At 49.7% G+C, this 21,393-nt stretch overlaps 1 protein-coding gene across 2 annotated transcripts in view; it reads left to right on the top strand.

Moving 5' to 3' along the window:
• The window catches only part of LOC122389274, a 34,154-nt gene extending 13,822 nt beyond the window's left edge, over positions 1-20,332 (top strand). For both annotated transcript variants that reach the window (XM_043381149.1, XM_043381150.1), the window contains exons 2-3: positions 502-1,010; positions 19,064-20,332. In XM_043381149.1, coding sequence (XP_043237084.1) covers positions 510-995 — 486 coding nt within the window. In that variant the 5' untranslated portion in view covers positions 502-509 and the 3' untranslated portion in view covers positions 996-1,010; positions 19,064-20,332. The remainder of the gene's footprint in view (positions 1-501; positions 1,011-19,063) is intronic.
• The last annotated feature ends 1,061 nt before the right edge of the window (positions 20,333-21,393 follow it).

The raw sequence follows: 21,393 nt of genomic DNA, 5'->3' as shown, positions 1-21,393 counted from the left end.
TTTCCTGTCATATCTTGTGTCTGATGGTGGGCGACTGACCTGATAGGCTCCATCCCAAAGCATGGGGTCAGATGAACTTTGGGTGGGATGACAAAGTGTGCTGGCGAATTAACAGCATCTTGAAGAGTAACTCATTTATTAACATGTTCCCTGGTCTTTTATCACTATAAGAGGCGTCACGCTATCATCGATGCTCCAATACCCGACTTACCTTGTCAATCCTCCTCGTCCTATTCCTAAGCCCTTGCCCATATCTTTCTATCAACCAAAGGGTAGGCAGCATGACGTCATATCTGAACAACAACCTGGCATCACGTAGCGCATTGCTGTATCTTTCCGTCGCCCACTTCTCAGTAAAGCTCTTCGAAACACCTGCCTGCGCTGGTGGCCTTGCATGTGGTCTTTCAGCGACCACCAACCAGCTTCCATCGTTTTCCTCCCATCCTGCCTTGTCCTCCCCGCGCTGACCTGGCTTTGACCTTTCTCTGACGTCCCTCTCAGAGGTCGACATGGCGAAGGTTCTGCGCAGCATCATGGGTCGTCGGGACAAGTCGGCCCCGACTCCGGCCGTCTCCGCTGAGCCGGAGGACGCCGACGGGCGCCAGCAGGGCGATGGCCGCAACATGGAGCGACGCGTCTCCATCTCGCGCTCGGGCCGCTACAAGCAGCGCGACAAGCGGCGCAGCGGCATCTGGGACAACCCGCAGCTGGTGCACGACAACGGCAGCACGGCAGGGCACGCGGCGCCCCCCGGGGCGCACGGGGCGCTCCACGGGGCGCCCGCGGCGCCCCCAGCAGTCCCGCCGGCCGCGCCGCCCACCAACGACAAGGAGAACAGCGACGCCGGCAGCGTGCGCAGCAAGGACAGCGTGCGCTCGCGGTGCTCCAGCGTGCTGCTGGACACGAGCCAGGTGACCCAGGAGCTGCTGGACCTGGCGGAGCAGCAGCTGACCCGCGAGCAGGCCGTGCGCGCCGTCACCGTCACCAACTTGTGACGATCGCCGCGACAGGTGAGTGCTGGGATTGGCCAAAGCCACGCAGATAATCACGACCACGTAAGGCTCCAGGTTTCCTAGCTCCACTCTCAGATTGTTACAAAGATCACTGGCGGAGCAGGACACTTTCGAGATGTTGTCAGCGTTGAGGGGAGCTGAAATCCATGCTCGTTCCACGCTCTTGTATGTAAGACTGACCACCAAGCCTGCCTGAGCTTTGCATCTTGATGTCAATAGTTGTCCGTATGCTGCCCATGTTTGGGATGAGAGCAATTTGTCACACCAGCTGCCCCTATCAAGCAGCAGCCTGACTTCTGTCACAATTCACTGTCACGTGGAAATGTCAACTGTCAACTTAGATGCTATTCTCGTGTTGGTGTGTTCTGCGCTGGCCATAGCTGCAAAGCATGGTTAGATTTCTAAGGCTGCTGAAAATTATTTGAGCGTTGGAGAACATTCGACTGTTGAGACTATTGACTCAGAAGTCAGATCAGTCATGACTTAAATGTTTTCTGAACATTGCGAACAAATGCATCGTACTGCTGACGCAAACTGCGAAATCGAGTGAGCAAACGGCTGTAACATTAGTTTTCGTAGCACCCTTCCAATTATAACTTTTTATCTCACTTAAATGGATAGAAAATCATTGCCGGTCTGTTATGTACCCAAACCCGAAATCTGATCGCTAATCTGATATTGTTTAGACTTAGAGGCTTATTTATGTCCCCTGGCTAAAATGGAACGCCTTCATTAGCGTTCGTTCATCGTTATTTTGATTAGCATCCGTCATTAAAGCGAGCCCTGCGCTATCAAACTGATGAGGTGGGCTAATCCCGCCACTCGCCAGATTATAACAATATCGCTCTGATTGATATGGACAAAACCCTCGGCGTGATGCCGCCTCTTAGTCAGAGGTCATTATGTTGTAATAATGCGCGTTTGATGTCGTAGCCCTCGTCGGCATGGCATCAGCTATGTGTGTGTTTGCCTGAGCCCCTATTTTACGAAACTGCTAATTTCACTCCAACGTATATCAATCACCCGATCAGTGAGGAGGAACCTTATACCGATCAGTGAGCCATTACAATACACCAGTATAACGCCTTATGGGCGACTAACGGAGCGAGCGAGAGGGTGAGCCTTGCACGTGCGAAATTTCGAGGGGGTACCTCCAGCTGACTTGTGCACGGCACCCTACTAACCGGTCTCTAGCGATGTGCCAAATTTGAGCACAATCGGCCCAGCCGTTCTCGAGATCTGGAATCGGCACCCTGCACGTGCGCACGTGCAAAATGGGTCCCAACTGACTTTTGCACGGCACCCTACTAACCGGTCCCTAACCATGTGCCAAATTTGAGCGCCATCGGTCCAGCCGTTCTCGAGATTTGGAATCGACCCCTGCACGTGCGCACGTGCAGCAGCACCCCAACTCTGGCACATGGATATGCATTGCCTAGTGGGTGCCTACCTACATGCCAACTTTCAGCGCAATCGGCCAAGTAGTTACCGAGATATTGCAACAATTACAAAAGTGACACCTCTTCGTTTTGCACGTGGCACGTGCATAAGGGGTCACCCACATGCATCGGCAATAGTCCAATACTTGGTAGAAGGAATGAAGCTACCCTACAAAAATTACCGCGTGTAAATCGGTCAAGTGGTTGCTGAGATATAAGCCTCGCAAAAGCGTGACCACGGCCGGCCGGCCGGCCGCTCATACTCAGAAATTTCCGTTAATCTAAGGAAAGACTACCAGTATAACGCCTTTTGGGGCGACTAACGGAGCGAGCGACAGGGTGGGCCTTGCACGTGCGAAATTGCGAGGGGTACCTCCAACTGACTTGTGCACGGTACCCTACTAACCGGTCTCTAGCGATGTGCCAAATTTGGGCACAACCGGCCCAGCCGTTCTCGAGATCTGGAAGCGGCACCCTGCACGTGCGCACGTGCAGAGTGGGTCCCAGCTGACTTGTGCACGGCACCCTACTAACCGGTCCCTATCTGTGTACCAAATTTGAGCGCAATCGGTCGAGCCGTTCTCGAGATCTGGAAACGACCCCTGCACGTGCGCACGTGCAGCAGCGCCCCAATTCTGGCACATGGATATGCAGTGCCTAGTGGGTGCCTACCTACATGCCAACTTTCAGCGCAATCGGCCAAGTAGTTACCGAGATATTGCAACAACTACAAAACGGACATCTCTTCGTTTTGCATGTGGCACGTGCATAAGGGGTCACCCACATGCATCAGGAATAGTCCAATACTTGGTAGAAGGAATGAAGCTACCCTACAAAAATTACCGCGTGTAAATCGGTCAAGTGGTTGCTGAGATATAAGCCTCACAAAAGCGTGACCACGGCCGGCCGGCCGGCCGGCCGGCCGCTCATACTCAGAAATTTCCGTTAATCTAAGGAAAGACTACGCTCGCTTCGCTCGCTCCGTAATAACGCTCGCTTCGCTCGCTCCGTAACAATGGAATCATACCACCTGCATATAACCAGTATAACGCCTTGAGGGGCGACTAACGGAGCGAGCGAGAGGGTGGGCCTTGCACGTGCGAAATTGCAAGGGGTACCTCCAACTGACTTGTTCACGGCACCCTACTAACCGGTCTCTAGCGATGTGCCAAATTTGAGCACAATCGGCCCAGCCGTTCTCGAGATCTGGAAGCGGCACCCTGCACGTGCGCACGTGCAAAATGGGTCCCAACTGACTTTCGCACGGCACCCTACTAACCGGTCCCTAACTGTGTACCAAATTTGAGCGCAATCGGTCGAGCCGTTCTCGAGATCTGGAAACGACCCCTGCACGTGCGCACGTGCAGCAGCACCCCAACTCTGGCACATGGATATGCATTGCCTAGTAGGTGCCTACCTACATGCCAACTTTCAGCGCCATCGGCCAAGTAGTTACCGAGATATTGCAACAATTACAAAAATGACACCTCTTCGTTTTGTACGTGGCACGTGCATAAGGGGTCACCCACATGCATCGGGAATAGTCCAATACTTGGTAGAGGGAATGAAGCTACCCTACAAAAATTACCGCGTGTAAATCGGTCAAGTGGTTGCTGAGATATAAGCCTCGCAAAAGCGTGACCACGGCCGGCCGGCCGGCCGCTCATACTCAGAAATTTCCGTTAATCTAAGGAAAGACTACGCTCGCTTCGCTCGCTCCGTAATAAGTAACGGATCGATCCGCGTCGCTTACAAGCCGTGAAGTAAACCACACACTGATTCCGATGTCAGGGGTCATTGTTCGGAATCGGTACACCGAATGAGCCTCCCTATCAATCAGTGCGCGCCGCCAGCTGGTGTGGTTTGCGCCCCGGGGCGTATCCCTCCGACCAGGTGTGCCGGGGGGGGGGAGGGGGGATGGGGGGGTAGTCAGCTGGCCGAGCTCCACCGCCCGGAACGGTGGCCGCCCCGCATTCCGGGCGCATAGCGGAACCAGGCTGACTGTCCTGTCCCGCACTGCCCGCATAGCGGAACTACCGCTGAGTGTCCTGTCATGTTCGGCACTGGCCACATAGCGGAACGGGTCGGTCCTCCCCTGCCATGTTCGTGTGTGCGTGTCCTTGTGTCTCCGTGTCCGTGTCCGTGTGTCTGTGTCCGTGTGTCCATGTTCGTGTGTCCGTGTCCGTGTTCGTGTGTCCGTGTCCGTGTGTGGGGGAATTTCTGTTCCCATCTGTTCATGTGTGGACGGCAATGGCCATTAGCGTGTGTCTTTGCTTCATGCCCTTGTCGACGTCTCTGCACGGACCGTGTCTGCGTCCGGATGTGTGTCCGCGCTAGATTTGCAAGACTCTTCCTTTTTTGGCTCTTCATTTTACCCCTTTCCGTCTTTGATGTGTGTCCGTGTGTCACTGTGCTCCCTGTAAAACCGAATCAGTTCCCATCCGCTCTTTATGAGTCTCTTGTTGAAGGATGAGGAGTTCTCACCCTGTACTAATGAATTACAATGTCACGCTCCCCTGAGGCCGTGCCGTGCTCGACAGGCCCACTACGAAATATCGATGACCTCTCACTTACGGGGCATTCCACGTCAAATCGAACAAAAATCGGCTGTTTTGCACCTTACCATCAGCGATTTCATTATAAATTTGTGAGCGAGTTCCTGTGTGGCCCTGGACATTACATTGATGTTTTTTGCACATTCTGACCACAGGTCTTCTAAATATAGGGCATCAAATTTTTACAAAATGTTGCATCTTTATATTTTTGAACGACCATAACTTTGGTTGTACTTGTTTGATTTGAATGAAATAAGCCTTACTGTTTAGGTAATTTCTTAAGCATTTGTTTAGAATTGCACCTACTTAAATATATGACCTTGAAATTTGCTTAACTCTGTTCTTAAGCACAAATATTGAAATAGCAAAAAACACGTCACCTTCGATTTGGCTCATTTTCATATATTTTATTGCCTACCATATTCTTAACAACCTGTGAAAAAAATTAGAGTGGGCCATTCATAAATTTTGAAGAAAATTGCACATATGCAAACGTATGTTAGCACGCGCAGTGGAGGGGGAAGAACGAATTTCGCCCACCCCTCCTGTTTTTCGCCAATATCTCATAAGATTAATGCGAAATTAATTATGGCTTCCTGTCAAGAATTGAATTGGACATCTCATCGTGCAAGCAATAAGAAAATCGGTTCACAACTGTTCTAGTAATAGCGGTGTAAAGTGAAAATCCTGTCGCCGCAGCAACGCGGCGACTCGGCAGCCGGCGCCGACCGCTACGCGCCGCCTGAATTGTAGACTGTGCCGGGACGGAACGAAACGGTTCCGTCTTTACATCGCGCTCCCTACCGCTGATTACGTTCGATTCGCGTCAAATTTTGTGAGAAGACTAAGAAATGTACAGGCAATCTTATGGTGAAAGAATTTTGAAAATCGGTTGGTAAACAATTGAAATATGAACGTGTAAACACAAAATTGTGATTGCTGCATTTCCCGCATCAGCCGAGCCCGCCTCAGCCGGCGACATGTTACTCTTAGCAGGCCTCTAACTGCCATATTTATTATTGGATTAACTAGAAATTCCCCATATATAAAAATAATTATGTTCTTTCGTATAGTGAAGATCAAAAGACGTGAAGATATCGTTGCGTGATAATGTTTTCGTTGAATTTACTTCATGATGCATTTCCACACGGCTCAAAATTCACCGCAAAATACCGTTTGCCTGAGGCACTTTTACTATAAAACGTGAATGCTTAACTACGATGACTATGCATTTCCATTCTCGCGGAGTTTGGGATATCACTAATCAGCAATCATTCATTTCAGAAAGTGTACACAAGCAAGCATGTCTTGACTCTGTCTTTCAAGGTCACGCGCGGTTGCGTGATGTTGATGCATGAAAACGGCGTTTGCCGCGAAAGTTATGAATGGCCCACTCCAATTTTTTCACAGATGGTTAGGAACATTGTGACGGACATAATATGCAAAAATTACCCAAATCGAAGGTGACGTGTTTTTTGCTATTTAAATTTTTCTGTTTTAATTCAAGGTCAAATGCATTTCAAGGTCACTTCAATTTAATTTTATTATTAAAAATCAAAGCCTTATCAATTGCCTATCAGACCCTGTTAATATCATTTTGATACCAGAAAAGGAACCAGAGTTATAGCCATTTAAAAAATTAATGTTTGTCATTTTTCGCTATATTCGATGACCTATATCTCAGCGATACGTTATCAAATTTCGAAAATATTATACGTAACTCAGTTTTGAACCATGCCCAGTCTGCCTACAAATTTTCAGAAAAATCGAAGGGGACGACGGATTTCGGTGTTTGATTTGACGTGGAATGCCCCTTACACTGGTGAGCACCGGTCATGAGAGAGAAGATCGTACCCTCCTGAACAGCGCACAAAACTCTCAGAGAAATCGACCCCACCGCAGCGCACAGCTCTCTTACATCTCATCTGACTTTGCGGCCTCACTGGCGAGCCTTCACCGCGCTCCGGCCATTGAGTTACGCTGAAGCCGGTGTAAGCTTCCGCATATAACCTGGGCTCAGGGGAGTGGAGGCTCGGATTCCAGAATCTGAGCCCATATCAGCTGCCAACAGGGCATGCAGTATCATCATCAAGTGTTGAAGGCAGCGACAAATTGGTAAAAATATGAGGTGAACTTGTGACATAAAACTGATGCAGTGTCACATATTTTTGTGTAAAGATAACGAAGAAAAACAGGCATAACCAGGTCAATTCATCCAGCAAATTACCCACCATAAGTTAAAATTTCTGACCGTAAAAGGAAACCATATCCATGGTCCAGCACTTAGGCTAACGCGATATATTGAACTAACGCCCAAAGCGCGCTGTCGTATAACGCAACGCCAGAATAAGAGCACACACAGGTGCAACATTGCGTTGGTATCAAAACTTGTACCAAAAATAAACAAGCGTCAGTAACTGTATATCTATGTAACCTTTCAAATCACGCCGTCTCTCTGTGTGGACATTCTGTCTGCGAAATCCTTTGCCCAAACATCACCTCCATCGCACTTACCAAGGACCCTCGAGTCGCCATGCTCTCAGAGACCCAATCTCTGCCCAATTACACGCGGAGGACCAGCACAGGAGAGTGGCTCGCGCCCATGCTCGGCACTCGTGTCCTATGGAAGTGCGCCGGGCGACACGGTGCCGGCCGGGGCCCATTTATCTTGTGAATGGTAGCAGTAACACACCGGTGTCGGCCGGCTGTCACACACAACGAATGGCTCCGCCCGCCGGGGACAGCCACAACCGCCCCGCTCCCATCGGCGCGCTAACTGATTCAGAGCTGTGTTTGGAGGTGTGCGGCTGAGAAGGCGACGAGACCACATAAATCCGAATATTTTTACAGCAGCATTTAGTCTTTTTTACAGAGGAATCGAATGTCGAACCATCTTTGAAGGGAATGATTTTTTTGCAATTCTTTTGCATGAATATGAACGACTTCACTCAAATTCAGCCAAAATATAGGAAACTTATCTATTTATTGGGGCCAAAGCCAGCCTAATGCAGGCATAAGACACAGTCTTCATAATCAGATTCGTCCAAAATACTTATTTTAAGAAAAAAATCACACTTCAGCTTAGCGGAACGCAATCCGTGAAATGTTTTTTTACTTTTTCTCCTCTTCTCTCTGTTTCTATTAGGGGGCCACCATATAAGTTCGGGCTCAACCCCTCACTGCACCGAAGTCCATCTCGTCGTCCGTCGGCCGTGGTCCGGCCGGGCGCCGTTTCCGGTGGCAGCCGTTATCTGGGAGGCCGGGCGGCCACAGCGGCCGTCTCCTGGTCGGTCGTTACGGGACCTCCGGGACACACCGAGCGGCCCGAGCGGCCGTGCTCCGCGCCGAGCCCCTCCTAATGACCGGATAGCGGGCATTGTGTCTCTGTCTGGCGCCAGCGCTACCATTGTGACCTCTTAACGGGGCCGGCCCCACGTGTTGCAATGAGCAGTTTGGCGCCGCCGCGGGTACCATGCGTGAAACGGACAGAGTGCTGGGCCTCGCCAAGTGTTCACAAGGCGTGGAATGCGAATGGCTGCTTGAATAGACCCCAGTGGTGTATTGGGATGATTTAGAGAGAGGGCATATCGTTGAGTGGCCGCCATCGGACGGAAAATATGAGCGACAGAAAAGAGAGGGGAGGGAGAGAGAGAGAGAGAGAGAGAGAGAGAGAGAGAGAGAGAGAGAGAGGGAGGGAGAGAGAGATAGAGAGAGAGGGTGAGTGTGAGAGAGAGGAGAGAGAGAGAGAGAGAAAGAGAGTGAGAGAGAGAGAGAGAGAGAGAGAGAGAGAGAGAGAGAGAGAGAGAGAGAGAGAGAGAGAGAGAGAGAGAGAGAGAGAGAGAGAGAGAGAGAGAGAGAGAAAAGCGAAGGAAGCGGGTAGGAAGATGGCGAATGAATTAAGAGGAAATGAGCTACTATCAAATTCTAAGTAAACATCACCCCACTGATTTGAATTTCGCTCACCTCCGCCGGATGCGTTTCGCTCCCATTTCCGTTCGGCTCCAACCTATCACCTCAGCGTGGATCTGTTTGTCCGCGATGGCTGGTCCCGCGGTGTCCCATAAGTCTGATCGAGTTGAGACTGCTCTGCGGCCGCCGTCCTGTTTGTCTCTGCGCTGAGCCGCGGTCCGCGGGGGATCCTGAGGGATCTCAACCCGCGGTGCCTTCCGTCCCTCCAGCCCGGATCGGTTCAACTTTATGTGGCCGACCGGAGAGTGAGTCGGTGTGTTTTGCCCGGACGTCCGGTCACCGCTGCAATCAGAGTGTTCGCCGGTGTTCGGCGCTAGTTTCCGCCGAGACCGTGTGCAGGTCTAACATTCTGCGGAGCGTCAACAGAAAGATTGGATTAAATCCAGACCAGGAATGACGAGCTGGTGTTAGGAGATTGGGTAAGAGTTCAGATACTTCAGTGGGTTCGGTATAAAATGATGCGCTGTCAATCGTCTACCGGTATTTTTGCAACCGTGACCCTTTACTATTACCGTAATTGACTGTTTGAAACAATTCTTATCATTGGTATTATCAACATCTATATTTGGTTTGAATAATTGATTCGAAATTGGGGTATAGCTATGGTTTTCTTATAGCCTCCAACTCAGAATGACATGTCTGAAAAAAAATCAGCTGACCATCTTTCGACTTCGCGTTTTTGCTGGCACTTCCCATAGATTTGCGCCTGAAATGAAGTCAGTTTCCAGCCACCCATTAAATCGCCCGCCAGACACCGCAGCTCTGCCGAGAGCCAGAGAGTCTGGCATGGAATCTACATTCTGAGTCTCGGCGCCACCTCGTCTGGCTTACATATTGGACGCGGCGGGGCGCGCTGCCGGAGATCTGCATATGACCCCGGGCGATTCGCAGATGACCTCGGTGACCTCGGCTCCCCACCGTCTCGCGGCCAGTCCGGAGATCACCGGCGATGAACGGTGCGCCACCGCTTCGTCTCCATCGCTCCCAAATCGCCGCAATCGCACCAGAATCTGCCGCCGCCGCAGCGGGATGATGAGGTCGGCTAACCAGCACGTAGATAAAACGGGAAAATACCGCTGATGGGTTGAACGGCGGTGAATTTTTGTCCCGAGACGTTAACGGCGAGCACAATGTTTAAAGACGAGCTGGTAACACTAGGACGAGTCCCAGGGGAGGTATTTTCATTACGGCAGGACTCGGCTATCGCTGCTCGCGGCCCAGTCTCCATCGCATTACCGCGGAGGCCAAATCCGCACCGGTCTGCCCGCCGCGCCTCCTGATGCCGTTCGGATCATTCGTTAGCGGGCTGGAATCATATCCTGCTCTTATCTGCAGCCGTAATTTCCGCATCTCTGTGCCGCCTTGCAGGAGGCAGAAAATGACTCCACTTATCGTGGGGCGGGCCTTTTCTGAGAAGACGAAGAGCCTGTCGGCGCTGATACCGGCTGTATGGCGGCGCTCATCTCGACTCTGCTTTCAGTTCTGGCCACTGGCTGGACGATTGATGTGTGATGCCGAGCGCCGTTCGCCGTCATGAAGTCCTGGCCGTTGCTGATCGATCGGTGCTGCTCCCGGACTGACGTTTGACGACTTAATACCCACCAGAGCCGGGGCACGGGGTCCTCCTCAAAACGACCGACCGGCTTACTTTCTGGTCTCCGAGTTTGGTTTCGACTTTGGGCGGTGTGGAATTAGCATGTCCGCATTTGTTTGCCGGTCTCTCGGTCGTCAGCCATGTCTGAAGATGACACTTTCGGCTTCCGTTGAAAGAGTCCAGAGGAGAGAGAGAGAGAGAGAGAGAGAGAGAGAGAGAGAGAGAGAGAGAGAGAGAGAGAGAGAGAGAGAGAGAGAGAGAGGAGGTGAGACTGGAAGGAAGGACTCGTGCTCCTCACTTTCCCAGCGTTTCTGAACGTTGTTCAAATTGCTGATAGAGAGCTATGCCATTTTAACTCCACCACACATTACAGTAATTTCAGGTTCCATAATCTGCGCGGTCAGGAATTCAATTTAATATTCAGACAGTTTTCTAAGCACAGTGTATAGATATCTAAGCAACATGGATGGACCAAGGATGGACATTGCTAAGTGTATATAGGTATATGCGGCATGCATATAAAGGTGCGAAATAGAACTTCAATTAAATTATGAATATAAATGTTCAATGACTCAATTTCAAATGCAAAGCCTAAAATTTACGTAGTAGCGAACTCACATCATCACCTTATTCATTTTACCCCATCCATCGCATTGCAGACGAGTCCAAAACAGTGGTGGCGGAACATCTTCAATTAAGGGGGGGGGGGGCACTGCCAACTTTTGGTCCCATTCTTTCCATGCAACACCCACAGGGCTAATGTTAAAATGCCGAAATCCCCGGCGAAATCCACGGTGCCCCGGTGCCCCCGCGTTCCGCCGCCTATGAATTCCAAAGTGCAGATACATAGAACTGAGAGATAAGTTGTGGGAAATCATCTTCCAACTATACTTTCTAAGGTTCAAACTTAAACCACATCAGATACCATAGCGCACTTTCACATTGTTGTTGGTGACTGTCTTGAGTTTGACAAATGACGGCCAAATATGGCGTTGGCATGTTTTTCCAATAACGCTAGGTTTCCTCCTGTTACGAACATTTTTTGTCTAATCACAGTAGCTTGGTGAGCTCGGTTTTTAATCTCGAGTGCTCGGGTTCTAACTTTCTTAATTATTCAGGAGGCAGCTCGCTTCGGGTGTCGGGCCTCACGCACAAGTGGCACAGCTGGAAGAACAAATGATTTTTATGTCTGAGAGCTGAATAATGAATATTGCCTCTTATTGCCTATGCACTGCACACGATACCTAGCCTAAAATTTCACGTCCGGCAAGGGTAATGAAAAAGCTGAAAGAGTAAACCATGTTTTCACGAATCGAAGGCCTGCTAACACGCTCTAGGTGCTTACTTATATTATAACTACTGCCAGCAGAGCCGGGCTAGAGCCGGCCTGGGCTCCTGGCATTACCATTCCGCAAAAGGTCAGGTCGGACGCTCCGATTCTGAACTCCATGCGACTGCACAAATCGCGGCAATCAAGATTTACGACATGTGAACCACGGGATCTACTGGATACCTACGCTGGTGACCATTTTCGCGTACTGTCGGATTGTATTTGCCTTCATCGATGCCATTTTATTTTAGGAGCAGGCTATAGTAGAAGGTAAAAATGACATTCTGTAGCCGAAAACCAGGTTCGTGGAGCATTCGTATGGCGTGATCAGTCTGATTAGTCTGGTAGCACGTCTCCTCTCGGCCGCTGATAGCATTACGTGGCATGGTGAATGTCCTCGCTGACGTCACTCTGACGCAGCAGAGGTCAGCTGGGGCTGCCACAGGCTGGCTCCGACCCGAACCGGTCAATCGGCTAAGCCCAGCAACAGTGCGCAGTCAGATGTTTAAATTTATAGGTTATGCTTGCCGATGAAAGAGTGAGCGGTTTCTCGTCATTCCATCAGTTTTTAGCCTGAACAAAATGCCTGCTGAACTGCTGTGGCCTGTGTGGCATTTATTTTGAAAACAACAGACTCGATTGCAGACCAGTTTATTTGTTAATTACCAACTCGTGCTGCTTAGATAGCTCACATGCTATTCAACCTCCTCCTCATGGGATGTTTGGGTACAGACCAGATCCAACGCCATTTCACGAAAATCGGGAGCACTGGCGTGAGCAATGCAATGCAGTCTGGTCACGCACTATTCCGAGCTCGGTACACATCGCTCGGGCAGAATATCGCCCGGGCTCGGTACACATCGCCCGGACAGAATCCGTAATGCCGGTGGCTGGTGTATGCTGTGGCATTTTCGCGTTAGGTCACAAAATCAATGTCCGTTCTGTTGTGGTAGGCCAGAATATGATTATCGTTTACAAGAGCAGAATTCACCAGGCCATAAATGGTTCGTATGGAATCCAATTATAGTCGCCTGTAATATTTAGCGCGGTGTTTGGGGACGCTACGTGCTTCGAGAGTCAGATGCCTTTAGTCGCAGTCAATAAGTGAACAGCACCTGAATCTATGAAGGCCGATATTGGGAAGCTACAGGGTCCTTTTTAAGGTTATTGGGCTTTTGGCGATAGAAGTTCCTTTTGAAACATATGAGACAGAGAGCACGCGCTTTCAAAGACTAGCATAATATTTTATTATTTTTAGCGATAAAGTATTAGGAGTATAAGCCGAAATTAAATAAAGCTAACTAACCTCGAATCGCCCCCTATGACCGATGACCGGTGATAGTTTCGTAAAAGTCGTGAAATTTGGTCTGGCCTTACAAATAATGCCTACCTACCATGAAACGTTAGTGATGTTACCATAAAAGCTAGTGATGAAACGTTTAAAAGGCAATTTCGACAGTTTTGATCAACCATTTTCATAACAAACCATTTTTTTCTGAACATTTTTATGCCTATATGTGAAGAGAAAGTTCATCGGTAAAGACTTGTAAACCAATGCGTTACTTGTCAACATCTAATGTTAAAGTTTTTCGCCTTTATTCTTCTTTCCGTCTCGAATCATAGCTAACAACGCCAAAAGTAGCACCAGTGCGCTGAGTTGCACTTTCTCTCCGAGTGCAGTTGCGCCACCCCTCCAATCAGGTGCCGGGTGCACCTGACCTGACCCGGCCAGCGCCTCTGTCCACACCGCAGGGGTGACTCGTCGCGCCCTTCGTCAGAAGTGGTCCATTTCCGCCAGTACCAGCGCCGCTGCTGGCCGGAATTTCGAGTCCACTGTCAACACTGCGCGCTGACGAGTCGGTGGCGACCGTGTCAGGCGCGGGCCGGCCGCGTCAGAGCCGTTTATTGGAGGAGCCGATGACGTGTTTGGTCCAATACCGGCGGCGGCGCGCCGTTTTAGCGCTGCCCTGCTCCGGGCGATGTCAGTTGCCGTTAGTCACAAAACGCAGTTAGCTGGTGTTGATTATTTGGTTTCCGCGGGCTGGGTCGAACCAGGAACTCTGGCTGATGTTGGGTGGTCGGTTTTGGTGCTGTCATTTAGGGTTCGTGGCCGCTGACCACCCCAATTTTCTTCGTCGCGAGACTTAAGTTTGTATTGGAGACATTTGTATTCAGAATGAATGGGTATATCTCCCAGAAAACTGACGGGAAAAGTAATCACTAATAAAATTTTACTTTAAAATTTACATATTTTTATAGCTTATTTCATTCAAAATTTCATTCACTTTCACCTCCCGGGTATTCATTATTGTGACACGTATATTGACATTTCAATTTTGTTTTGACTTGGCTTCCTGAATACAATCATCAGCATTTCTTTCACATGTTCCGGTTCCAATAAGCAAGTATGTACTAGTATATACTAGTTAACATATACTAGTTACATACATAATAGTTACATATACTAGTTACTAGTTAACACGGAAGTTTTAACATTTTTACAGTGTAGTTGAACAAAGAGCATATCAAGCTCATACAGTCACCCAAGCACAAAACCATGTCATCGTAAGCCGGCGTGTGCTCGATGTGCGCGTACGTTTTTGTCTTGTGTTCCGCACAGTTCAGCGCTACGGACTTCTAAAGCTACTTCAATCGCCTGCCTGCTGGGCTGCGGAATGGAGTATTGAAGCACGGCTCTGCACCGATGCGTACTGTTTCGAGTTTCTCCGTTTGAGGCGGCTGCCGCGGCTGTGGTCCTCGGTTTGAATAGATGCACTAGTTCCGCTGGTGAGCCGTGTATAATTTCTGGCCTCGATATGTGCCGGAGCCTTGCGGCGCCGTCCAGCGCCCGGGGCAGTGCGCCGTGACACGCGGTCGCCGCGTCGGGCGGCGGTGGTAGCCGGCCGTTCCACGCTGCCGGTGGAGCGGGCTCGGCCAGACGGCTGTGGTGTGTCCCCGCCGCGACCCGTGCGACCCGGCGAGCTGGCGCAGCTCACCGCGTGAAACACCAAACTGCGACAGCCCATGGCTCGTGGGACAGGACAGCATGATGACTGATGGTGAGACGATAACAGACATGGCACACCTGAGCACAGGGACCGACAGACAATCAGCTTACACATCCGAAATCAATAGTATCAGTCCAGCCTAAAAACGTTGTTCAATGCTGACTCGCACCGTTCACTGCAAAATGAAATCCAAAGTGTGCGTAAGATTACACCGAAAACACACCAAACACAGGGATAAACAGCGATTTCTGAACATTATGACTCCCATTTGCGACACACCTGGCTGCGATAGCTCTGACGGCGGTGTTTTTCTCCGAGCTCCACAATATCAAATGTGTTTGCTTTCTATCTGCGGTGTCGCACCGGCGGAAACTCCCGGGTCGATAGCTGCAGCAGTGTTTGTGGGCGGAGAGTCAGATGTCAGCGCCGCACCTGGTCAGACCGGCTGTGGGCGCGGGATATCAGCCACCGGCAGCCGCAGATCAGCCGAGCGCTGATACTGAGTCGTCAGCCGCACCGGGTCGATATCAGACGTCAGCAGGCGCACCTGACTGCACGCGGCGGCCGGCCCTCGTGTACCCAGCTAATGGCCGGCGCGAGATAGACAGGTGCCGCGTGGACACACACAGACCGCCTCCGGACCGGAAACTATGTGGTTCACGATGATAGACACAGATTGAACGACTCCAGGAACAATAGCAGAATCAAACTCGGCACCAGTCTCCGGCGCTGCTCGATAGGAGATGGCGCGTCGAGTTCGAACGTGTCCAACTTTCCTCGCCTCGGACGGCCGCCGGCGGGGTCCGTGAGATGGGCCGTCTTGTTGCAGTGAGTGCGACAAGGCACTCTGACACGGGCCACCGGCGCGCCTGCTTACTATGCATTGTGTTCCGCACCCCAGGCGCGCCCCAAGGCTCGGTTCACACGGTAGAATACAAAGGTGCACCGCGGGCGGCGCACGCGCGCAGCGCCGGACCGTCGTGTATGCGTGCTGACGTTCGCAATATTCTGTTGAAAACCAGATCAATATGCTTCACATAGTAACCAGTCCATTAGATAATTGAACATCGTATGACTGCAGGAGAGAGTTCAAGATGCGGCTGATTGGTACTCGAGATAGTGAGGTGTAGGTACCGACTGAGAGCAAGAGTAGATTAGTCGGTGGGTAACGGGCACTCGCCTAGATACAAGATCAGAATATCGATGTCGCTACCGAGACAGCAGTCTTGAGAGAGAGGGGGAGTCCATGTAGAAGAAGGGGGGCGATGGGAATATGGACTGTAAAGCAGGGAGACGTAATCTTTATAGTAATTGCTGTGCTTTCCTAAGAGCAGGGGTCTCCTTCTTACATTTGTTCTTCCAAAGCTCACCTTTCAACACATTATTATACGGTCAACCTCACGTTGTTTTCGTACCTCGTTGCATACCGTTTTCCTCTGTGCATGGCTCATTGCATCCCACATGTTGTTTTATCTGGGCAGTTCCACAGAATTTCTCCCAGTTTTCCTCGAGGAGCGACTGGTTCTGTCCACAATATTCACAGCCAATGTGGCGTGAATCCACCCGATGTCGAGTGAGCAGCTGTCGCAGCCCTGCATTATCCTGTCCATACACATGTCAAATCGGGAGACAGTTGGAATGGATAAGGATCAGTGATGCGGAACGCCATGGCTCCGGTTGTCACCCCTCTCCGCTCCATGCCTGACGGCGCAATGGGAGACAGCCTGACGGGTGCGATGTGCTGCAGGGAGAAATGGGGACTGGGGGAGAATGTGCTTAATGCGGTCACGACCCTAGAAATACACGTCCTGAATAGAAAGTGTCAGGCTACTTTGGTGTCGCCTCGTTGAGTCTTACTCTTGTCCAAAGCTGCATGAAGCGGGTGTTGGTGTAGTGTAAAGGTAATCAACATGAAAGTTACTGGATCATTCCTCGGCCTCAGAGCACTTCCTTCTTCCGGGATTCTGGACTTGCTATCGGCCCGATAACCTGTTAACCTTTCGGTTCGGCCACCTGGCAGGCTCTCCATTTCTCTGAGTCGGCTGCTGATGACCGAGAGTGGCTGGCTGGCAGGCGGTATCGCACCTGCACTCGTTCCCATGGACGGGCCGTCAATTTAGTCCGCCACTGGCCCGCCATTCGCCCGCCATTCGTTCGCCGAAGTGCTCCATTCGGTACTGGTCAGCCTTGTGTAGCCGGCCGGCGCCATATCGGACCGGTCACTCAACGTTAGCGAGCTCGACTGCAATCAGGGTAACGAGCGTCAACGGCTATCGAATGGCCGAGACTCGCCTCGAGACTCGAGACTAGGGTGGCGTTGATTTGCTCCAAGTTAGTTTGAATGAGATGTATGCTAATGAGGCGCCGACAGAGGACGTTTGAACTTTGTTGACCCTGACACTGGTTCCGTTGGTTTAGTTCAGAAAGTTTGGAGCTCATCTGATGATGATGTCATGCTTTTTATAATAAGTGGGTAGGTACGGACTTAGGAATGAAAACATAAACAGCATTCCCTTGATTTCTTCAGTACCTACCTACACAAAAAAAAAAACATTAAACCACATTACTCCTTCATTGCAATGCTTTCCTAGCAATATCACACCCTAGCTCCGAAATATAAACGATGTTTGCTTAAGAGTTCCTTCTTCCCACTGCATATTTTTCCGTAAAAACCCTGACGAAAACATCAGAAATTCAAATAAAAAAGGCTTTTTCTGAGGATCGAGGCCCCAGTCGGAAAGATGAAGCTTGGAAATTATTTTGCAATAGGTATTTAGAGAGTAGGTATGCGGCATTTATCATATTACAATAAATAGGACGGTGCCTATTATAGCGGCAAAGCAACTTTGTTTTAAAAATAATGTTTGGGGACGAGTGGAGGTTGCCCGCATACCTATTTTGTTATTAAAAACCTGGACGAAAACATCGGAAATTTATATTGAAAAAAGCACTTCCTGGGGATCGAGGTCCTGGTCGGGTAGATGTAGCGTTTAAACTCGTATACCTAATAATAGCGACAAAGCATGATCGTTAAAAAATGTCCAGGGACCAGGAGTCCTGCAGAGTGCAGACTATCTTTTTTCAGTTACACCGTGTTATCTGAACGACATTCGAGCATCAGTTGAACTTGAGTGGCCATCTTCAGGTCTAGTTTGTCTAGCTGACCATGCCTGCAATCGTATTCAAACAGACACAAGCAGTCCACTTCAAAGCTGATTGCTTTTGAAACGCGATATTCTGGCGATCGGCGTTCGCCAAGCACGTCAGCATTGATAACGGCCACCTAATCACCCTTTCGGACTAGTTTTCAAACAATTGGAAAAATGACAGGGTGATGGGTGGATTGTCAGTGCCTATTTATGCATAGTTGGTTGTTAACCCTGAATGAAAAGTTGCTTGTCCTAAACGCGCTTGGACAGAACGTCAGAAGGAAAGTTTGCGATTTTTCCGATGCTTTCCGAGGGCGGCATCGGACGTCAGGCAGTTGTCGATGCTGTCGACTCCTAAGCATAAAGCATCGCCTGGAGGTTGCATATTTATATGCTGGGTTGGCCACGAGACCAAACATCTGGAAAGCTTTGGTGGTCCCCGCGGTGCCATCATCGCCGGCCAAATTCCGTCTGGTGGCGAATCTAGAGCACGTTTTGCATGCAAGGGGCCGAGAAAATCAGACTCAGTCTCGGCCCTCAGCCAAGACGTTAATAATTGCATGGTTAGCTCATAGCCTCATACGGTATGGCAAGCAATGACAACTATTCAGCGATGGAATTTTATAAATTTATACCTACCACAAAGCACGTTTTTGTGAGCGGTTTCCATTAGAATGCATTCATTGTATAATGCATATGCTTACACTACATGCGTTAAATAGATAGATGTTAAATAGATAGATGTTAAATAGATGTTAAATGGTTAAATAGATAGAAATAGATAGATAGAAATAGAATAGATGTAGATGCGTTAAATTCTTCTCTTAACACGCAATGTTTTTTTTTTAAATCAGCGTTTATAAGCCATGCCTATCTACATACCTGAAAACAACGCCATCATCATAACAATAATCACATACAGTTTAACCGTTTTGGTCCTTGATCCACTGTGTCCTTACATGGCGACTTCAGGTCAATGACAGCGCCTCTCTTTTTTTTTTCTCAGGCGACATAAGCTGTGATGCAGAACCAAAGCGGCAGTACTGAGCACGACAGCCCGGCTGCGACCGTCTCGACGCCCGGCTACGCCCGTCTCGACAGCCCGGCTACGTCCGGAGCATCAGCTGTTGGCTACGGCGACAGCACGGCGGTACGGCGGAGCACGGCACGGCGGTACGGCCGGTCAGGGTTCCTGACGATTGCGTACCGGTAACATCCGGAGTCTGTACGGTCAGTGGCCGCTGGCCACGGATAAACTGAAAGCTCCGCCAGCGATCGGGTGGCCACTAGTCGTGCACGACGGCGGGTCAAGTGCGTTAGAGACAGTGTTCAGACGAGTTGTGACATTCTACTGATGGACCGTGATGGACCATAATCGATAGTGTTACGTAGCAGTGGACCAGTGACTGATAGGGCGCCGCTGAAGAGACTAAGGGGTCCGATGTAGATCCGACACAGCGGGCCAAGTGTCCCGACCGATGGGGGACTGGGTTTGATCGTGATCGTGTGCTGATGCGATCGTCAGGGACTTGCCGAGGCTGAAGAAATGGAGGCGCTATTTCAACACATATAAAGCAAACGTGATGTTGCGACTGCCAAGGCATTCGTCAGTTGGGGCAGTGTGCGCTAGTTGTGATTTATTTCCCGTTTGTAGTGGTTTGGCGGAAACGCATGGCGTAACTTTAGTGTAATAAATAACGCTGACACTATGAAGCGAATGGTGTGGTGCTATAACTAGTTGTGTTATGTATGTAGTGACCGCAGAGGTCAGCTGCACTCATAAATCGAATTATTTATCAGCCGACTGATCGGCCGCGGACGAGTTTAAGAAGAAAAAAAATGCCGGCGTATTTATACGCTCGTCATTTGTGTCTGTCGAGAAGTTCAACTTCAAGTGATAAGTTAGCGAATCAACTTTTCATTGTCGAATTATCATCAAGTGTAAAAAGGTTTGCCAGTTTATATGACACCGCGCAACGTACGTATCTTTATTCTTTACCAAGCCAGACCCATAACGCTAGTTTGCTGCCCCATCCATGGTAGTCTGGAATGCAGCAGATAGGTACCTAAGTGTTTTTGAAGGATTTTATGAAGCTTTGATTAAACTGATCAACATCGGTATGATTTAATTGTTTAGGATTTTGCCAGTAGGCACTAGCTTCACCTTACTGCACAGTGTGTTGAGTATTGCTGTTTTATTGTCATTGTTTGTGATGTGTATCGTGTGGAGTGTGTCGGAGCTACGACTGACAAAATAAAAAATGGGCTAAAACGGCAACGTTTGGGTGATGCTCCGCAGCAGGTTGAGGTATGCGTACATAACGACAAGGTTATCACAACAAATTTAACTGCGAATGAATCGCTATCTTCCTTCCGATCCACAGTGAGCAAATTGGCCGTTTGCCGCGTGTCGTAACCGGTAGATTTAAGCCCAGACCTATCTCTCTCGGTGAACTCGGTCACACCGTTTTCAATATGCGCAATTCTGCCGCCTGTGCGTCTGATGGCGTCTGCATTCGCATGCTGAAAACTGCTTTCCCATCTATCGGTGACGTTATCCTTCACATCATTAACACTTGCATCTCAAGGTCCGATATCCCCTTTCATTGGAAACACTCTATAGTTCACCCCATCTTCAAGTCTGGAAACCCATCTGATCCCACTAATTTTCGACCTATCTCCTTAGTACCTGTCATTATGAAGGTGGTCGAGCGAGTCATTCACAAACAGCTCTATCGCTATCTCTCCCAAAACCATCTTCTGGCCAATACCCAGCACGGTTTCCGACCCCGGCACTCAACTGAGACAGCACTTCTGTCCGTCAGTGACCAAATCCTGGCCGCCACCGATAGGGGGGATGTCTCTATGCTATGCCTTATTGATTTAAGCAAATGTTTTGATGTCATCAACCATGAGTTATTACTCGCTAAATTGGCAATGCACGGCATAGAGACATCCTGGTTCGCCGCTTACCTCCAGGGTCACACACAGAGTGTGTCATTGAAGGACGAGTCCGGTCGCCGGGTATTATCACAACCTCTCCCCAACTCTATGGGCGTCTTTCAAGGCTCGGCACTCGGTCCCTTACTCTTCACGGTATTTTCCAATGATCTATCACTTTATTCTGAGGATGCAGCAGTCTTCCAGTACGCTGATGATACTCAATTGTTGGTGAGTGGCCCTTTAAACGACCTTAGGGGACTCATCTCGCGCTTGGAAGCGTCACTGGCGTCTCTCGACCATTGGTTCAGTGCAAATGCTCTTAAAGTAAACACTGCTAAAACTCAGCTCATGGTTTTCGGCAGTCGGCAAAATTTGAGAAGCATACCTGCTTTC

This window comes from Amphibalanus amphitrite, unplaced genomic scaffold, assembly GCF_019059575.1.
Source record: "Amphibalanus amphitrite isolate SeventyFive unplaced genomic scaffold, NRLGWU_Aamphi_draft 000352F_arrow, whole genome shotgun sequence".
Lineage (NCBI taxonomy): Eukaryota > Metazoa > Arthropoda > Thecostraca > Balanomorpha > Balanidae > Amphibalanus > Amphibalanus amphitrite.
The sequence above is the reverse complement of the archived record's forward strand: the minus strand, read 5'-3'. Positions and strand labels throughout refer to the sequence as shown.